Here is a 15,008-nt window from a genome sequence, read left to right on the forward strand (position 1 = left end):
GCAAACTCCACACAAACAGCACGGAAGTCAGCAATAAACCCTGGTCTCTGGTGCAGTGAACTAGCTGTACTACTAAGATTAAGGGTTAGTTTTATTTGTCACACGTACGTCGAAGCATACAGTGTCATTTGCATCAATGACCAGTGCGGTCCGAGAATGTGCTGGGGACAGTTTGCATGTTACCATGCTAATGGCACACAACAAAGCATGCCCAAAATTTATTAATCCCTGCCTCTTTGGAATGCGTGAGGGAACTGGTGCACCTGGAGGGAAGCCAGGGAGAATGTACAAACTCCTTACGGACAGTGGCCAGAATTGAACCCTGATCGCTAGCGTTGTAAAGTGTTATACTTGCAACATGCTTGCTTTGTTAATAGGAGCAAGAATGTCTTGCATTGTAACTCACCAGGACATAGAAAGCCATGGACAAAATGTTGAGTAAATGGGATTAGTACAATGGTCAGTATAGATACAGTGGGCTGAAGGGCCTGTTTCTATCCTGTATAACTCCATGATCAATGGTCAAACGTTTCCTCTATTCCAATAAAAGAAACTGCTGGAGGAACTCGATGGATCAGGCAGTGTGCTCAACCTCCTTATCTGGAGTCCACAGTCTGTACCTCTGCTCCTTATTGCTAACAATTAACACAGGTGCACCTCAAGGGTGTGTGCTTAGCCCACTGTTCTACTCTCCCTCTGGATCCATAACTGCACAGCTAGGCACAACTCAAACACTATCTATGAATTCACCAGTATTGTTGGTTGAATTCTTTATTAATCTGAGATGGCAATGAGGAGGCACGCAGGGTGAGTTAGGTTGGCTGGTAGAGTAGGATCGCACCAATAACCTAGCAAGACCAAGGAATCCATTGTGAACTTCAGGGCATCAGCGGAAAGGGTGAGCAGCTTCAAGTTTCTGGATGTTTCTATCTCAGAGACTCTATTCTGAGCCCAGCGCATTGATGAAGTCACAAAGAAGGCACGCCAGCTGCTCTACTTCATTAGGAGTTCAGGAGGTTTGTTAGGCAACGAAAGACTCTAACAAATTTCTACAGATGTATGGTGGAGGGGGTTCTGACTGGTTGTATCACCAGTAGGCAGGACCGGCAAGAGGCTGCAGAGGGTTGTAAATTCAGCCAACTCCATCACAGACACAACCCTGCCCTCCATCAAGGACATATTCAAGAGGAGGTACCTCAGGAAAGCAGCATCCATCACCAAGGACCCTCCTTATCCGGGACATGACCTCTTCTCATTACTATCATCGGGGAGGAGGTACAGCAGCCTGAAGTCCCAGACCCAATGATTCAAAAGCAGCTTCTTCTCTTCTGCCATCATTTTTGAATGTATAAAAAAACTATGAACATTAGTTTCTTATTCCTTTTATTTAATTCATAATTTTTACGTGTTAGCACTGTACCGCTGCCATAAAACACCAATTCACATTGTATGAGTCAGTGATAATAAACCTGATTCTGATCATCTGTAGAGGAAAATTGATGTTTTGGGCTGAGATCCTTTCTCTGTTTACGCTACGAAGGACTCCTACAGATTCATGTGCTTCTGTAATCCAGACTGACTGCTTCTGTGTAGGGTGGATTGAGCAAGGTTCTTAAATGAGTTTAAAGAGTCACGGGTTGTTTCCGTGATGGAGCTGGCTGAGTTTACAACCCTCTGCAGCCTTTTGCGATCCTGCCTACTGGAGCCTCCATACCGGGCTGTGATGCAACCAGTCAAAACCCACCCCACCATACATCTGTAGAAATTTGTAAGAGCCTTTGGTTACACCACAAATCTCCGAAACTCCTAACGAAGTAGAGCCACAGGCGTTTATTATCACTGCCTTATACAATACTGTGGAAGTTGTGGCAAGGCAAGGGTTAATTAATATCCAAGCGAAGACCGATTGCAAATAGAGTGAAGTCAGTTAAGGCAAGAAAGGTCTTTGAAGAGCAGAGCATCCCTTGGCACAGCAGGGGTGGCTGGAGCCATTTCGTTTATGGAGACTAGATAAGCGGAGTACAGAAGGATCCAAGCCACACACACTAACTAAGGGACAATTACTAACTTAAAAGCTTGTAGTTTCTGCTTGACTTTTAACACCTGTATTATGAATGGTCATTGAACTTGCAAGAAAGGATTTCAAACACACACAGTTTACCAAATGATCAACATAATGAAACTGCTAGTCAATTCTGTATGAAAATGGTATTTTTCTGTTCAGACTTCAGAACAGTATAAAGTATGAGTGCAGACACGAGGAAATCTGCAGATGCTGGAAATTCAAGCAACACACACAGAAAATGCTGGTGAACGCAGTAGGCCAGGCAGCATTTATAGGAAGAGGTACAGTCGATGGCATCTTTTTGATAAATTAGCTTATGTTAACTTATCGTGATTATTGTGTCTGTAATGAAATGTGATCTTGTTTCCTGAAGCTAATCTTTATGGCATTTATGCCCTGAGTATCCGTGTCCATGACAAAAACTTGAACTTTACCTTGACTTTGATTATAGATTGCTTTAATATTAAGTAATTTAAGGATGGAGTTGCACTGGATAGGGTGTAGACGAGATTCAGCAGGACCTTGTCTGGGGTGCAGCACGTCAGAAATGAGGAGAGACTGAAGAGGCTGGAGCAGAGGGCTAACCTGACAGAAATGTACAAAGTCATGAAAGGGACGATTATTGTGTGTAATTTTGGTCGCCCCCATTACAGGAAGAATGTTGGCGCTTTGGAGAGGGAGCAGAAGAGGTTCACCAGTATGCTGCCGAGGTCAGGAGGCATGTGCTGTGAGGAGAGGCTGGACAATCATGGGTTGTTTTCTCTGGAGCAGTAAAAGCTGTGGGGAGACCTAGTTATGAGATAGGGAGAGGCACAGATAGGGTATCTTTTATCCAGATTCGAAATCTTTAATACCAGAGGGTTGCATTTAAAGTGAGAGGGGGTTAAATTCAGTGCGGAGCAAGCTTTTTTTTACTACAATTCGAGTGATGGATGCCTGGAATGCGCTGCCAAGGGTAGTGGTGGAAGAAGATACAACAGAGACATTGAAGAGATTCTTAGGCACATGAATGTAAGGAGAATGGAGTGACATAGACCATGGGAAGGTAGAAGGCATTAGCTTGGCTAGGAGCTTAATTAGTCTGACACAGCATCAAAGGCTGAAGGACCTGTTCCCATGCTGTTCTATGCAGCAAGAGTAAGAAAAGTTTTCCTCGGGCAGTGGTGTCTAATAGCAGAGGGTGTAGGCTTAAAGTGAGGAGAAAGAGGTTTAGAGGGGATCTGAGAATTTTTTCATTAATAGGTGGTTGGAATCTGGAACATATTGCCTGACTGGGTGGTGAAGGCAGAGACTCGCACAACATTGAAGAGACAATGGGATAAGTACTTGAACTGCCACAGCAGAGAAAGCGATGGACCACTGCTGAGATGTGAGATTTGCAAAGGTGCTCAATGGTCAGCCTTGACACGATGGGCCAAAGGGCCTGTTTCTGTGCTATGGACAGACAGGTCACTTACCAGGATTCCTCGGGCGCTCCTCCTCCACAGGGGTGACTACTTTCTCCTTTGCTACTTTCTCCACTTTCTTCCCCATCTTCACCTCGTTCAACGCTCTGAGGGAGGGAAAGCAGGAAAACTCAGGCACAGGACAAGGAAGTGAGTCTTGCCAGGGGAGCACGGCTACAGGACCAGATATTCACTGTCTTCATGAGGTCAGGGACTATTAAATGTGATACAGGGCAGTGATGACAGTATATTGGTTAATTATTGTCATGTGTACCGAGATAAAGAGAAAAGCTTTTGTCTGCATGCCAGCCAGACAGATCATTCTGTAATTCAGGACATCGAGGTGGTACAAAAGGAAAACAGAATGCAGAATAGAGTGTTACAGTTACAGAGCGAGTGCAGTGCAGTCAGACAAATAAAATGCAGGGGCCACTACCTACAAGGTAGACTGAGAGATCAAGAATTTATCTTTTAGCATATGACAGATCTGTTCAGGAGTCCCTTAACAGCAGGGTAGAATCTGCGCTTGAGATTCGTGGTACGTGCTTTCAGGCTTTTGTACCTTCTGCCGAAGGGAGAAGGGAGAGGGGAGAAGAGAGAATGTCTGGAGTGAGAGGGGTCCTTGATTCTGTCAGCTGCTGGGACAGTGGGAGGTGTAGACAGAGTCAATGGAGGGGAGGCTGGTTTGTGTGATGAACTGCACAAATACCTTCTTCAGCCTGGAAGTGATCACAGTAACAAACACAAAATGCAGGAGGAACCCATCAGGCCAGGCAGCATCTACGGAGGGAAGTGAATAGTTGGCATTTTGGGCTGAGACTCTTCATCAGAGCTGGAGAGAATGGGCGCAAGCAAAAATAAAAGGGTGAGGAAGGGGGAGGACCAGGTGATGGCTAGTGAAGGGTGAATCCAGGTGAGGGGTACTATATGTAGATGGGGAGGGGGTAAGTGGGAATAATGCAAGAAGTTGAGAGGTGATAGGTGGAGGAGACAAAGGGGTAAAGAAGGAATTCGATAGGAGAGAGGACAGTAAACCATGAAATAAAGGGAAAGAGGTGAGGAACCAGCAGGAGGTGAGATTCTAGGACAAGCAAAAATTACAATTGTTTACACGCAGTGGAATATTGTAAATCAAATGCATGTAGTCGATATTAGAGGTTGAAATGCTCTGGTCAGGCACCTTTGTCCCTGATTGATGCTGGACTATAGATAAGGGTAGATCACAAAAATTGTTCCGACAACCCCCAGTGTAAATGTGCTTGCCGGTTCACTCTGTACAATTGTTGCCAAGATTTTGCTATGTTATGAACATTCTTAGCTTCTTATTGTACATTGAGTAGAAGTGCAAGAGCTATAGTCCTATTATTTAAAAGGACTCGTCCTCAGAACTGCTTGGTATGGCAAATGCTCTACCCATGACCGTAAGAAACCGCACAAATGTGGATGCAGTTCAGTCCATCATGAAAACCAGTCTCCGCTCAGTGGACTCTGTCCACACTTCCTGCTGCCTCGGTAAAGCAGTCAGCATAATCACAGACCTCTCCCAGCCCAGACATTCTCTTCCCTCCCCTTCTATCAGAATATCAATAGCTTTAATACAGTCAGAATGTTCACAACATAGCAAAGACATGGAAATGATTGCACAGAGTGAACTGGTAAGCCCGGGGGTTAAGCATATTTAAACAGAGGAGGTTCTCAGAGCAAGTCTCTAGCAGCTCAGATTATGTCAGGGTCAATCTGGACTGCTTGGTGCTGCTAGTACTGACACCCTGGTGGTCAAACTGCAAACCAATAACACCAGGTTCAAAACACGCCTGCCCTCTGGAATTGTGAAAATATTCTGTGCAGTTTCTCCGTTCATGGAGCCACACAGTACAGAAGCAGGCCCTTCAGCCCACTGTCCATGCTGACCATCAAACTCTCAAAGGCACAAAACCCCATTTTATCCTCCTCACATTTTCATCACCTTCATCACTGGGGGATCAACCTACAGCGACTGATTAACTCATGTCATTGGGATGTGGGACAGAACCGGAGCACCAGGAGGGAACCCACGATATCAGGAGGAGAACTGTCCTTACAGACAGTAGTGGGGGTTGAACCCCAATTGATGATCTCAGGCACTGTAAAGCAACAGCGTTAACCACTACATTACTACGCTGCCCCACCGTCACTATCATCAGAATCTTGAATGGTCTTCATGCATGCTGAAAGATCAAAGTTCAAAATTCACAATAAATTTATTATTACATTACACATATGTGACCATATACAACCCTGTGATTCATTTCCTGTGGGCAACAACAGTAAAAACACAAAGGAACAAAATAGAATCAATGAAAGGCTGCGCACAAGACGGAAAAGCAACCAATGTCCAAAAGACAACAAACTGAAAATACAAAAGGTATAACAATAATAATAAATAAATAAGGAATAAATATCAAAAACATGAGATGAAGAGTCATTGAAAGTGAGTCCATATGTTATGGGAACAGTTCAGTGTTGGGGTGAGTGAATTTATCCCCTCAGGTTTAAGCGCCCGATGGTTGAGGGGTAGTAACTGTTCCTGAACCTGGTGGTGTGGGTCCTGAGGCTCCTGTACAAGTTTTCAGTACTCAGCCAGGTACCCCATCTGGGCTGGGTGCTTTCCATTGGTTGATCCTCCTGATAGAAGCTCTCACACTGGCCAGAGAGACTGAAATCACAGGCGCCTTCAAGCTTAGATGGTCAAAACGAGTATTAAAAGGTGTTGAGATCACCTGGGAGGTTGTCATTGTGGTGCCACTCAGCCAGATTTCCAATCTCCCACCTGTATGCTGATTCGATTTGATTCAGCCAGTCATAGTGGCTCTTGAACACTATTTGTCTTCCTGTACTGCATTTTCTTTGTAAAGCTCTGTTTTGTATTCTGCTTCCCCTTTGTATGATGCAGAGAATAATTTGTTAGGTGACACACAAACAAAAGCTTTTCACTGTATCCTGGTACAAAGTGCACGGAAGGGAGATTACCAGTCTATGATTGGAAAGGAGGTGACAGTTCCTGGAGTGAGGGAAGTCAGCTCCCAAAGGGGATAGAGCTTGTTCCTTGCTGTGGGTGGCTGTCAGACCCTGGGAAGTGGGGAAGCATCTCTTGGTGCAGTAGGGAATCCCTGATGGGGAGGGGTTGCAGGAAGGTCAGTCCCAGGATGGTGCGGGTGCCAATCCCCAGGGTGTGAGGATGTTAGGTCCTGGGGCCACGATCCATGCCAGTCATGGAGGGTTGGTGTCATTCTTCAGCTGGTTTAGGGGAAAGATTCGGGTTGGAACCAGACCCTTGAGCAGGATAAGGATAGGGGCAATCCTAGGATGGTGGAGCTGGAGGCAGTGGGGTGGGGTGGCGTGAACAGTCAGGGTAGAAGCCACCTCCTGGGGTGGGGGGGGGTTGGAGATGGGGTCGGTTGGGGTGAGGTATGAGCGCAGAGTGGTCCGTGGTCCGATTGTGTGGAGCTGGCTCCCTGGAGAGGTGGAGGGGGAAGAATAGGGTTGGTTCCTGTGCGATATAAACGCAACATTCCCGGTGCAAGTCTCGGGGTGGGGTAGGGAGCCCGGTCCTGGGTGAGAGGGGAGGGAATAGGGTTGGTGGAGAGACAGGATCTGTCCGGGAGGGGTAGCGTGGGGAGACGGGATGGAGTTGGTCCGGGGTTAGGGCTGGGGGTCAGAGTCGGTCTCAGAAGGGGAGAGGGGTAGAAGTGAGGGAAAGGACTGCCTCCCTCCCCGTTACCTGCTTCTCCCGCTTCACCGGTTCCCACGGCAACGGGGCAGGGACCGAGACCGGAACCGGAATCGCTGCTCCGCACTACGCTGACCGACACCTCCCAGAGGCCAATCGTCAGCAGAGTCCGAGCCTTGCTGCTGGTCCCAGCCAATCAGTGGCCGTACCTAATCTCGGATCCCGCCCCCTAGTGAGAGCCGCTGGATGTGAGTGGTGAGGTGGGAATGGGAGCGGGAGAACGGGGATAGACAATGGGTGGAAATTGAGATTGAAGATTGAAGATTGTGGTAAAGAGTTGGAGGAGAGCGGATGGATTTGGAATGGAAGAGGAGGACATAAGGAGGAAATGGGTGAGAGAAGGTAGGTTGAGGATGGAGGGAATGGAAATGGGTGGGAGAAGATGGATTGAGGATGGAGGGAATGGAAATGGGTGGGAGAAGATGGGTTGAGGATAGGAGACAATTGAGTAGGCATGGAAGTTACTGAGATGGGATGAGAGACAATAGACAGGAGATCGAAGGTCTTGTATCTTGATCCTTGGTATGAGAATGGATGGGATTGCACCAGTGAAATTTGGACAGGAAAGAGGACAGAGATACAATGGGAAGGGATAGAAAGGTCAAGTTCACATTCATCGTTGACAGAGACATATGCTGAGGGTATAAATGCCATAAAAATGAGCTTTTTGCAGCCCAGTACAAGGAGTACATTGCTGGTAAATGTGAGGTCATCCACTTTGAAAAGAAAAATAGAAGATCAGATTATTGTTTAAATGGTGAAAGACTGTGGCATGTTCTTGTGCAGAGGGACTTGAGTGCTTGTGCACAAATTACAAAAAGTCAGTTTGCGGGTACAATAGGTTATTAAGCAGACAAATGGAATATTTGTCTTCTTTGCTAGCGGGATTGAATTTAAGAGCAAGGAGGTTATGCTGCAACTATACAGGATTCTGGTGAGGCCACACATCGAGTACTGTGTACAGTGGATACGTCCCAGTCTATCACAGGTTAAGCCCTCTCCACCACTGAGCACATCTATATGAAGTGTTGTTGCAGCATCCATCATCAGGGACCCCACCATCCAGGCCATGCTCTCCTCTCACTGCTGCCATCAGGAAGAAGGTACAGGAACGTCAGGATGCTGAACAATTTCTAACTAACATCAGTCATGATCCTTTGTGTGGCCGTTGGACACGACACTGTGCTTAGAGCAAACAGTCTTAAATAGCATCAGTTGAGTGTGTTTATGTCCAAAAAAACAGTGATTTTTGTCACTTGATTGTTGGCGAGAAATAAGCAGTAAGACAATTCAGAACCGTTTTGCTCACTGTGGTTTCAAGCATGCCAGAAAAGGCCGGGAGTGAAAGTAAAATGATTTCACTACTTCAACAAGTTAGGGACTATGAAGAATTTGAAAGTGTGGACAATCATCTTGAATGTTGCAATGAAAACTGATTTGGAGTATGCTTTGTATGAAGGCAGTCTGTTGTCTGCACTAGGTGTCTGCACTGATTTTGTTCATCGAAAGAACACAGCATTCCATCATGGATCACTATTAGGAACTCATAGACAGTTTAATAGTGCTGTAGTAGTATTGATAGTGTTCTAATTTGTTCTGTTTTTCATTTAAATACATAATTTGTTACTTGTTAAATGGCAGTTTGACTTTTTTATACCTCTTTAACTATTTCCATGAAACTTTGGCTAATTGGGGCAGACGTTTAATTGGGCCAAAATGTACTGGTCCCAATGTATTGGTGTGTGGCCAAGTGGTTAAGGCGTCGGTCTAGTGATCTGAAGGTCGTGAGTTCGAGCCTTAGCTGAGGCAACGTGTTGTGTCCTTGAGCAAGGCACTTAACTACATATTGCTCTGCGACGACACTGGTGCCAAGCTGTATGGGTCCTAATGCCCTTCCCTTGGACAACATCAGTGTCGTGAAGAGGGGAGACTTGTAGCATGGATAACTGCCGGTCTTCCATACAACCTTGCCCAGGCCTGCGCCCTGGAGAACCTTCCAAGGTGCAAATCCATGGTCTCACGAGACTAACGGATGCCTATGAATGTGTCCCAATTAACCGGAATCCACTGTACATCCCAATTTGACTTTTTAAGATTCCATCTGGGAATATATGAATCTTTCCTCTTATACACATCTATTCGGATTGTACAGATAATGGGGAAAGGATCGCTCCTCACTGTAGGATGGAGATATGGAGGAACTGCTTTTCTCTGCTCAGGAAAACAGTAGAGGCTACCTCAATAAATATACTTAAGACACAGTTAGATAGATTTTTACATGGCCAGGGAATTAAGGTTTATGGGGAAAAGGCAGGTGGGTGGAGCTGAGTTCACAGTCAGTTCAGTCATAATCTTATTGAATGGCCAAGCAGACTCAATGGGCCTGATGGCCAATTCTTCATTCTTAGGTCTTATGTTCTTATGAGGACAAGCATAAATTAACATAAATTACATGCAAAAATTGCGCATGACGTTCCAACAGAATGGCTACAAGGTGAAGGAAATGAATTGGGCCCTTAAAATGGCTGACGGAAAAACCAGGAATCCGAACAGCATAGAGGAACCCATCTCTACCACTTGTCTTCCCTGTATTTCCATGGTTTTGGGAAGGATTGCCAGGATCCTAAGAAATACCGGATTAATACCATCCACAAACCCATAAGGAAGCTCAAGTCACAGCTTATGCAGGTGAAAGATGACCTGGGACTCAGGACGGCTGGCGTTTGCAGGATGCCCTGTGAATGTGGAGCAGCGTATACAGGCCAGACAGGAGGCACAGTGGAAATCCACGTCAAGGAGCACAGGAGGTGCATCGGTTTGGTTTACCTGGAGAAATCGGTGGTAGTAGAACACAGAATTTGAAATGGCCGTAGGATTAACCTCAATGGTACAAAACTACTGTGCCGCACCAGTGGCTTTTGGGTCAGCCTGGTAAAGAAAGCAATTAAAATAAAACTAGAGGAAAAGAACCTTAACCTTAAAAAGAACCTCGATCTGGGAATGCACAAACGACTGTGTGTCTTGCAAGACAATCCGGGTATTCCCTAACCGGAAACCTTGGATGAATTATGAGGTCCAGTCCCTTTTGAAGGCTAGAGCTGCGGCTTTTAGGTCCGGGGATACCAGTCGCTACGCGGAATCCAGGCGTGAGCTCCGAAAAGCCATTAAGGGCACCAAAAGGCAATATTGAGCCACGTTGGAAGCCCAGGCTAACCAGAGGGATGCCAGTAGACTATGGCAGGGTCTAAATGAGGTCACTGGGTGCAAAGAAAAGGCTGGGCATATCAATAACTGTAGCGCTTCTCTTCCTGACGAACTTCACGTATTCTACGCAAGATTCGAACAGAAGAGGAGCGCCCGCCCCCTCTGGATGAACCAGACCTGGTGGCATTGAGATTCATCGTCACCGAGGAAGACGTTAGAAGGGCCTTCCTGAAGATAAACCCAAGGAAGGCGACGGGCCCAGATGGCATCCCGGGACAGGATCTCCGGGCCTGTGCAAGCGAGCTAGCTGGAGTGTTTGCTGACATCTTCAACTGCTCCCTGCTTCAGTCTAAAATCCCCTCGTGTTTTAAGAAGGCAACGATAATCCCGGTGCCGAAGAAGAGCAAGGTGGCATGTCTGAATGACTATCGACCTGTGGCTCTGACATCAATTGCTATGAAGTGCTTAGAGCGATTGGTTATGGCACACATCAACCACAGCCTACCGGTCAACCTGGACACTTTGCAATTTGCCTACCAGAGCAACAGGTCAATGGCAGATGCCATCTCTCTGGCCTTACATTCTTCCTTAGAACACCTGGAGAATAAAGACGCATACGTAAGACTCCTTTCCATTGACTACAGCTCTGCCTTTAATACCATCATTCCAAATATATTGATTCCTAAGCTCCGGAACCTGGGCCTCAGCACTCAGATCTGCAGCTGGATCTTCAACTTCCTCACAGACAGGACCCAGGCTGTAAAAATAGGGGAGAAGCTTTCCTCTATAATCACTCTGAGCACCGATGCCTCACAAGGCTGTGTACTCAGCCCCCTGCTGTACTCACTGTACACCCATGATTGTGTAGCCAAGTTTCCATCGAACTCAATATATAAGTTTGCTAATGACACAACAATTGTAGGCTGCATCTCGGGTAATGATGAGTTTGAGTACAGAGAGGAAATTAAGAACCTGGTGGCATGGTGCGAAGACAATAACCTATTCCTCAACGTTAGTAAGACGAAGGAATTGGTTGTTGACTTCAGAAGGAGTAGAACAAGTCAAAAGCTTTAAGTTCCTCGGGGTCAATATCACAAATGACCTGACTTGGTCCAACCAAGCAGAGTCCACTGCCAAGAAGGCCCACCAGCACCTTTACTTCCTGAGAAAGCTAAAGAAATTTGGCCTGTCCCCTAAAACCCTCACTAATTTTTATAGATGCACCGTAGAAAGCATTCTTCTCGGGTGCATCACAACCTGGTATGGAAGTTGTCCTGTCCAAGACTGGAAGAAGCTGCAGAAGATTGTGAACACAGCCCAGCACATCACACCAACCAATCTTCCATCCTTGGACTCACTTTACACCGCATGTTGTCAGAGCAGTGCTGCCAGGATAATCAGGGACACGACCCACCCAGCCAACACACTTTTTGTCCCTCTTCCCTCCAGGAGAAGGTTCAGGAGCTTGAAGACTCATACAGCCAGATTTGGGAGCAGCTCCTTTCCAACTGTGATAAGACTGCTGAACGAATCCTGACCCAGATCTGGGCCGTACCCTCCAAATATCCGGATCCGCCTCTCGGTTTTTTTTGCACTACCTTACTTTCCCTTTTCTATTTATGACTTGTAATTTAAATTTTATTATATTTACTATTGATTTGTACTCCAGGGAGCACAGAGTGTAGAATCAAATATCGCTGTGATGATTTTACGCTCTAGTATCAATTGTAGGGCGACTATAAAGTAATAAAGTAACAAAAACAAAGGTCTCACTCTAAGTAAGAACTGGAATTTGATTGTAAACAATCAATTGGGAGCATGGAAACCTGATTGGATGAGGACTAACCAATCAGGAGGGACGTAAAAATACCACCAGACTAGACATGCCCAGGCATCATCCCTGAAGAAGATGGCAGAGTTTGTCATTAAAGTGTCGGTTATGGTCGATATTTGTACCCGGCTGGAAGCCCGAGAAGAGTTTGTTCATAAGTTACAAAATTTGCATGCAAACTAAACAGCAAAGTAAGCACATTGGTATTTGTGAAAGAGAGAAACAGGAATAAAATATACTGTGGAGTTTGTGTCTGAAGGTGGGTTTGAGAACCTGATGGCGGTGGTGAAGAAGTTGTTGTTGACCCTTGAGACGTGTTTTATCAGGCCCTTGTAGCTCCTGCCTGACGGCAGCATTGAGGAGAGGTCACAGTCCAGACGGGTGTGATTCCTGATGATGGATGTCACCTTCCTGAGATATCAGCTCTGCCATGGGGAGAGCTGTAACCACGATGGCTGAGTCCATCACAACTGGATGGGTCAGTGATTAAATATGAGGCAGAGAGAGAGAGTGTGGTTCAGCATACAGAGCTTGATAAACTTTGGGATTTAATGGGAATGGAGGGACGTGGGACTAGTACTGAAAAGCGGTGCTGATGGAAAAGATCAGTGAACGTCTACTTCCTGCTTGTATTTATTATGTAATGAAAGAGAGGAGGAGTTCCATGAAACCTTTTCAGAACATTCACAGTGCAGTATTCGTGCAGAGAAGTTACTGTTGCAGGAAACATAAGTAGCCAATTTGGCCCTTATTATTATCAATACCCCATTGAAAGCTTACTCTGTCCAAGACTGCCAGCAACTGCAGGGAGTATATGGACACAGCCCAGCCCATCATGATAAACAGCCTTCCCCCCAAGAACTCTGTCGACACTTTCTGTTGCCACAGTAACACAGCTGCCCCCTCTGGTCATTCTCCCTTCTCCCCTCTCCCTTCTTCAAAAGCTTGAAAACATGCACCACCAGGTTCGAAGATGGCTTCTCTCCACCGTTACAAGATCATTGAACAGACGATAAGATAGATTCTTGACCTCACTCCAGCTAATTTTGGTCTTGCACCATATTGCCTGCCTGCACCGCAATTTCTTTGTAAGACTTGGTCCTGCATTCTGTTATTGTAAGACTTGGTCTTGCATTCTCTTCGTACCAGCTGAATGTACTGTGGTGATGAACTGACCTGCATGGACGACATGCAAAACCAGATTTTCACTGTTCCTCAGTACACGTGACAACAACCAACCAAGCACACAGGCTCCTATGGACAGGAGTGAGATAATGATCAATGTTAGAAATAATTGGTATTAAGGGAGTAAATATAGTCCAAAGACACAGGATGTATCTGAACGAAAACCACTGACAGTTGTGACAGAAGCTGTGAAAGGGTATATTTAAGGTGGTGGCTGAGAGGTTTCTGATGAATAAGGGTGTCAATGATTACAGAAAGAAGTTAGGAGAATAGGGTTGAAAGAGAAAATAATACAGTTATGAAAGAATAGTGGGCAGATGCAATGGGACAAAAGGCCTTATTCTGTTTCAATGTCTTAAGGAATCCCACATAGCAGGCAAAGCAGTGGCAAAATACCTCAGCTGAAACGGGGGACAGAGTCTGTGTGTCCACATTCCTTTACTGAGGGACAGAGAGACACACCCAGTGGGTCCACCCTCCTGCACTGAGGGACAGAGAGACACGGTCAGTGTGTCCACCCTCCCTGCACTGAGGGACAGAGAGACATGGTCAGTGTGTCCACTCTCCCTGTACTGAGAGACAGAGGGACACGGTCAGTGTGTCCACTCTCCCTGTACTGAGGAACAGAGAGACACAGTTAGTGTCCACTCTCCCTGTACTGAGGAATAGAGAGACACAGTTAGTGTCCACTCTCCCTGTACTGAGGGACAGAGAGACACAGTAAGTGTGTCCGCTCTGCCTGCACTGAGGGACAGAGAGACACAGTCAGTGTGTCCACCTCCTTGTACAGAGGGACAGAGTCTGTGTCCACCTTCCCTATACCGAGAGACAGAGACACGGTCAGTGTGTCCACTCTCCCTGTACTGAGGGACAGAGAGACACAGTCAGTGTGCCCACCCTCCCTTTACTGAGGGACAGAGTCTGAGTATCCACCCTCCCTTTACTGGAGGACAGAGAGACATGGTCAGTGTGTCCACCTCCTTGTACAGAGGGACAGAGTCTGTGTCCACCTTCCCTATACCGAGAGACAGAGACACGGTCAGTGTGTCCACTCTCCCTGTACTGAGGGACAGAGAGACACGGTCAGTGTGTCCACTCTCCCTGTACTGAGGGTCAGAGAGACACGGTCAGTGTGTCCACCCTCCCTGTACTGAGGGACAGAGAGACATGGTCAGTGTGTCAACCATCCCTATTGAAGCACCTTCAATTACTCCAAAAGACTGAGGTTTGGTAAAAATACTGAAAGGCTTTTATTCGCTGTACAATACGACCTCCACAGTGAGTGTCTGCCCCCAGACTGAGGGGGAAGGGCAAGGCGAACACCTTTATACAGGACTCTGTGGGAGGAGCCACGGGGGCAGTCAGCAGAGGGGTGTGTCCAGACAGGTAACCCAGTTACAACATATATATATGGTTTACCACATTCACCCCTCCTTTTTTTAAAAAGAGTCCCGCGGGGTGAAGTGACTGACAATATTTACAAGAAGTATATTTACAGGTTAAGTCTAT

The 15,008-nt window shown here is 46.3% G+C and overlaps 1 protein-coding gene and 1 long non-coding RNA gene across 2 annotated transcripts in view; one reads left to right on the forward strand and one right to left on the reverse strand.

Moving 5' to 3' along the window:
* Positions 1–7,322, reverse strand: part of LOC140193112 (leucine-rich repeat-containing protein 71-like) — a 37,163-nt gene extending 29,841 nt beyond the window's left edge. The window contains exons 1-2 of the mRNA XM_072250522.1: positions 7,271–7,322; positions 3,523–3,617 (exon numbers count right to left, since the gene is read on the reverse strand). Of these exons, the coding sequence (XP_072106623.1) occupies positions 3,523–3,598 (76 nt within the window). The 5' untranslated portion in view covers positions 3,599–3,617; positions 7,271–7,322. The remainder of the gene's footprint in view (positions 1–3,522; positions 3,618–7,270) is intronic.
* A 178-nt stretch (positions 7,323–7,500) lies between these two features.
* Positions 7,501–15,008, forward strand: part of LOC140193113 (uncharacterized) — a 45,034-nt gene continuing 37,526 nt past the window's right edge. The window contains exon 1 of the long non-coding RNA XR_011884628.1: positions 7,501–7,621. This is a non-coding gene — a long non-coding RNA (uncharacterized lncRNA). The remainder of the gene's footprint in view (positions 7,622–15,008) is intronic.

This window comes from Mobula birostris, unplaced genomic scaffold (genome assembly GCF_030028105.1).
Source record: "Mobula birostris isolate sMobBir1 unplaced genomic scaffold, sMobBir1.hap1 scaffold_388, whole genome shotgun sequence".
Lineage (NCBI taxonomy): Eukaryota > Metazoa > Chordata > Chondrichthyes > Myliobatiformes > Myliobatidae > Mobula > Mobula birostris.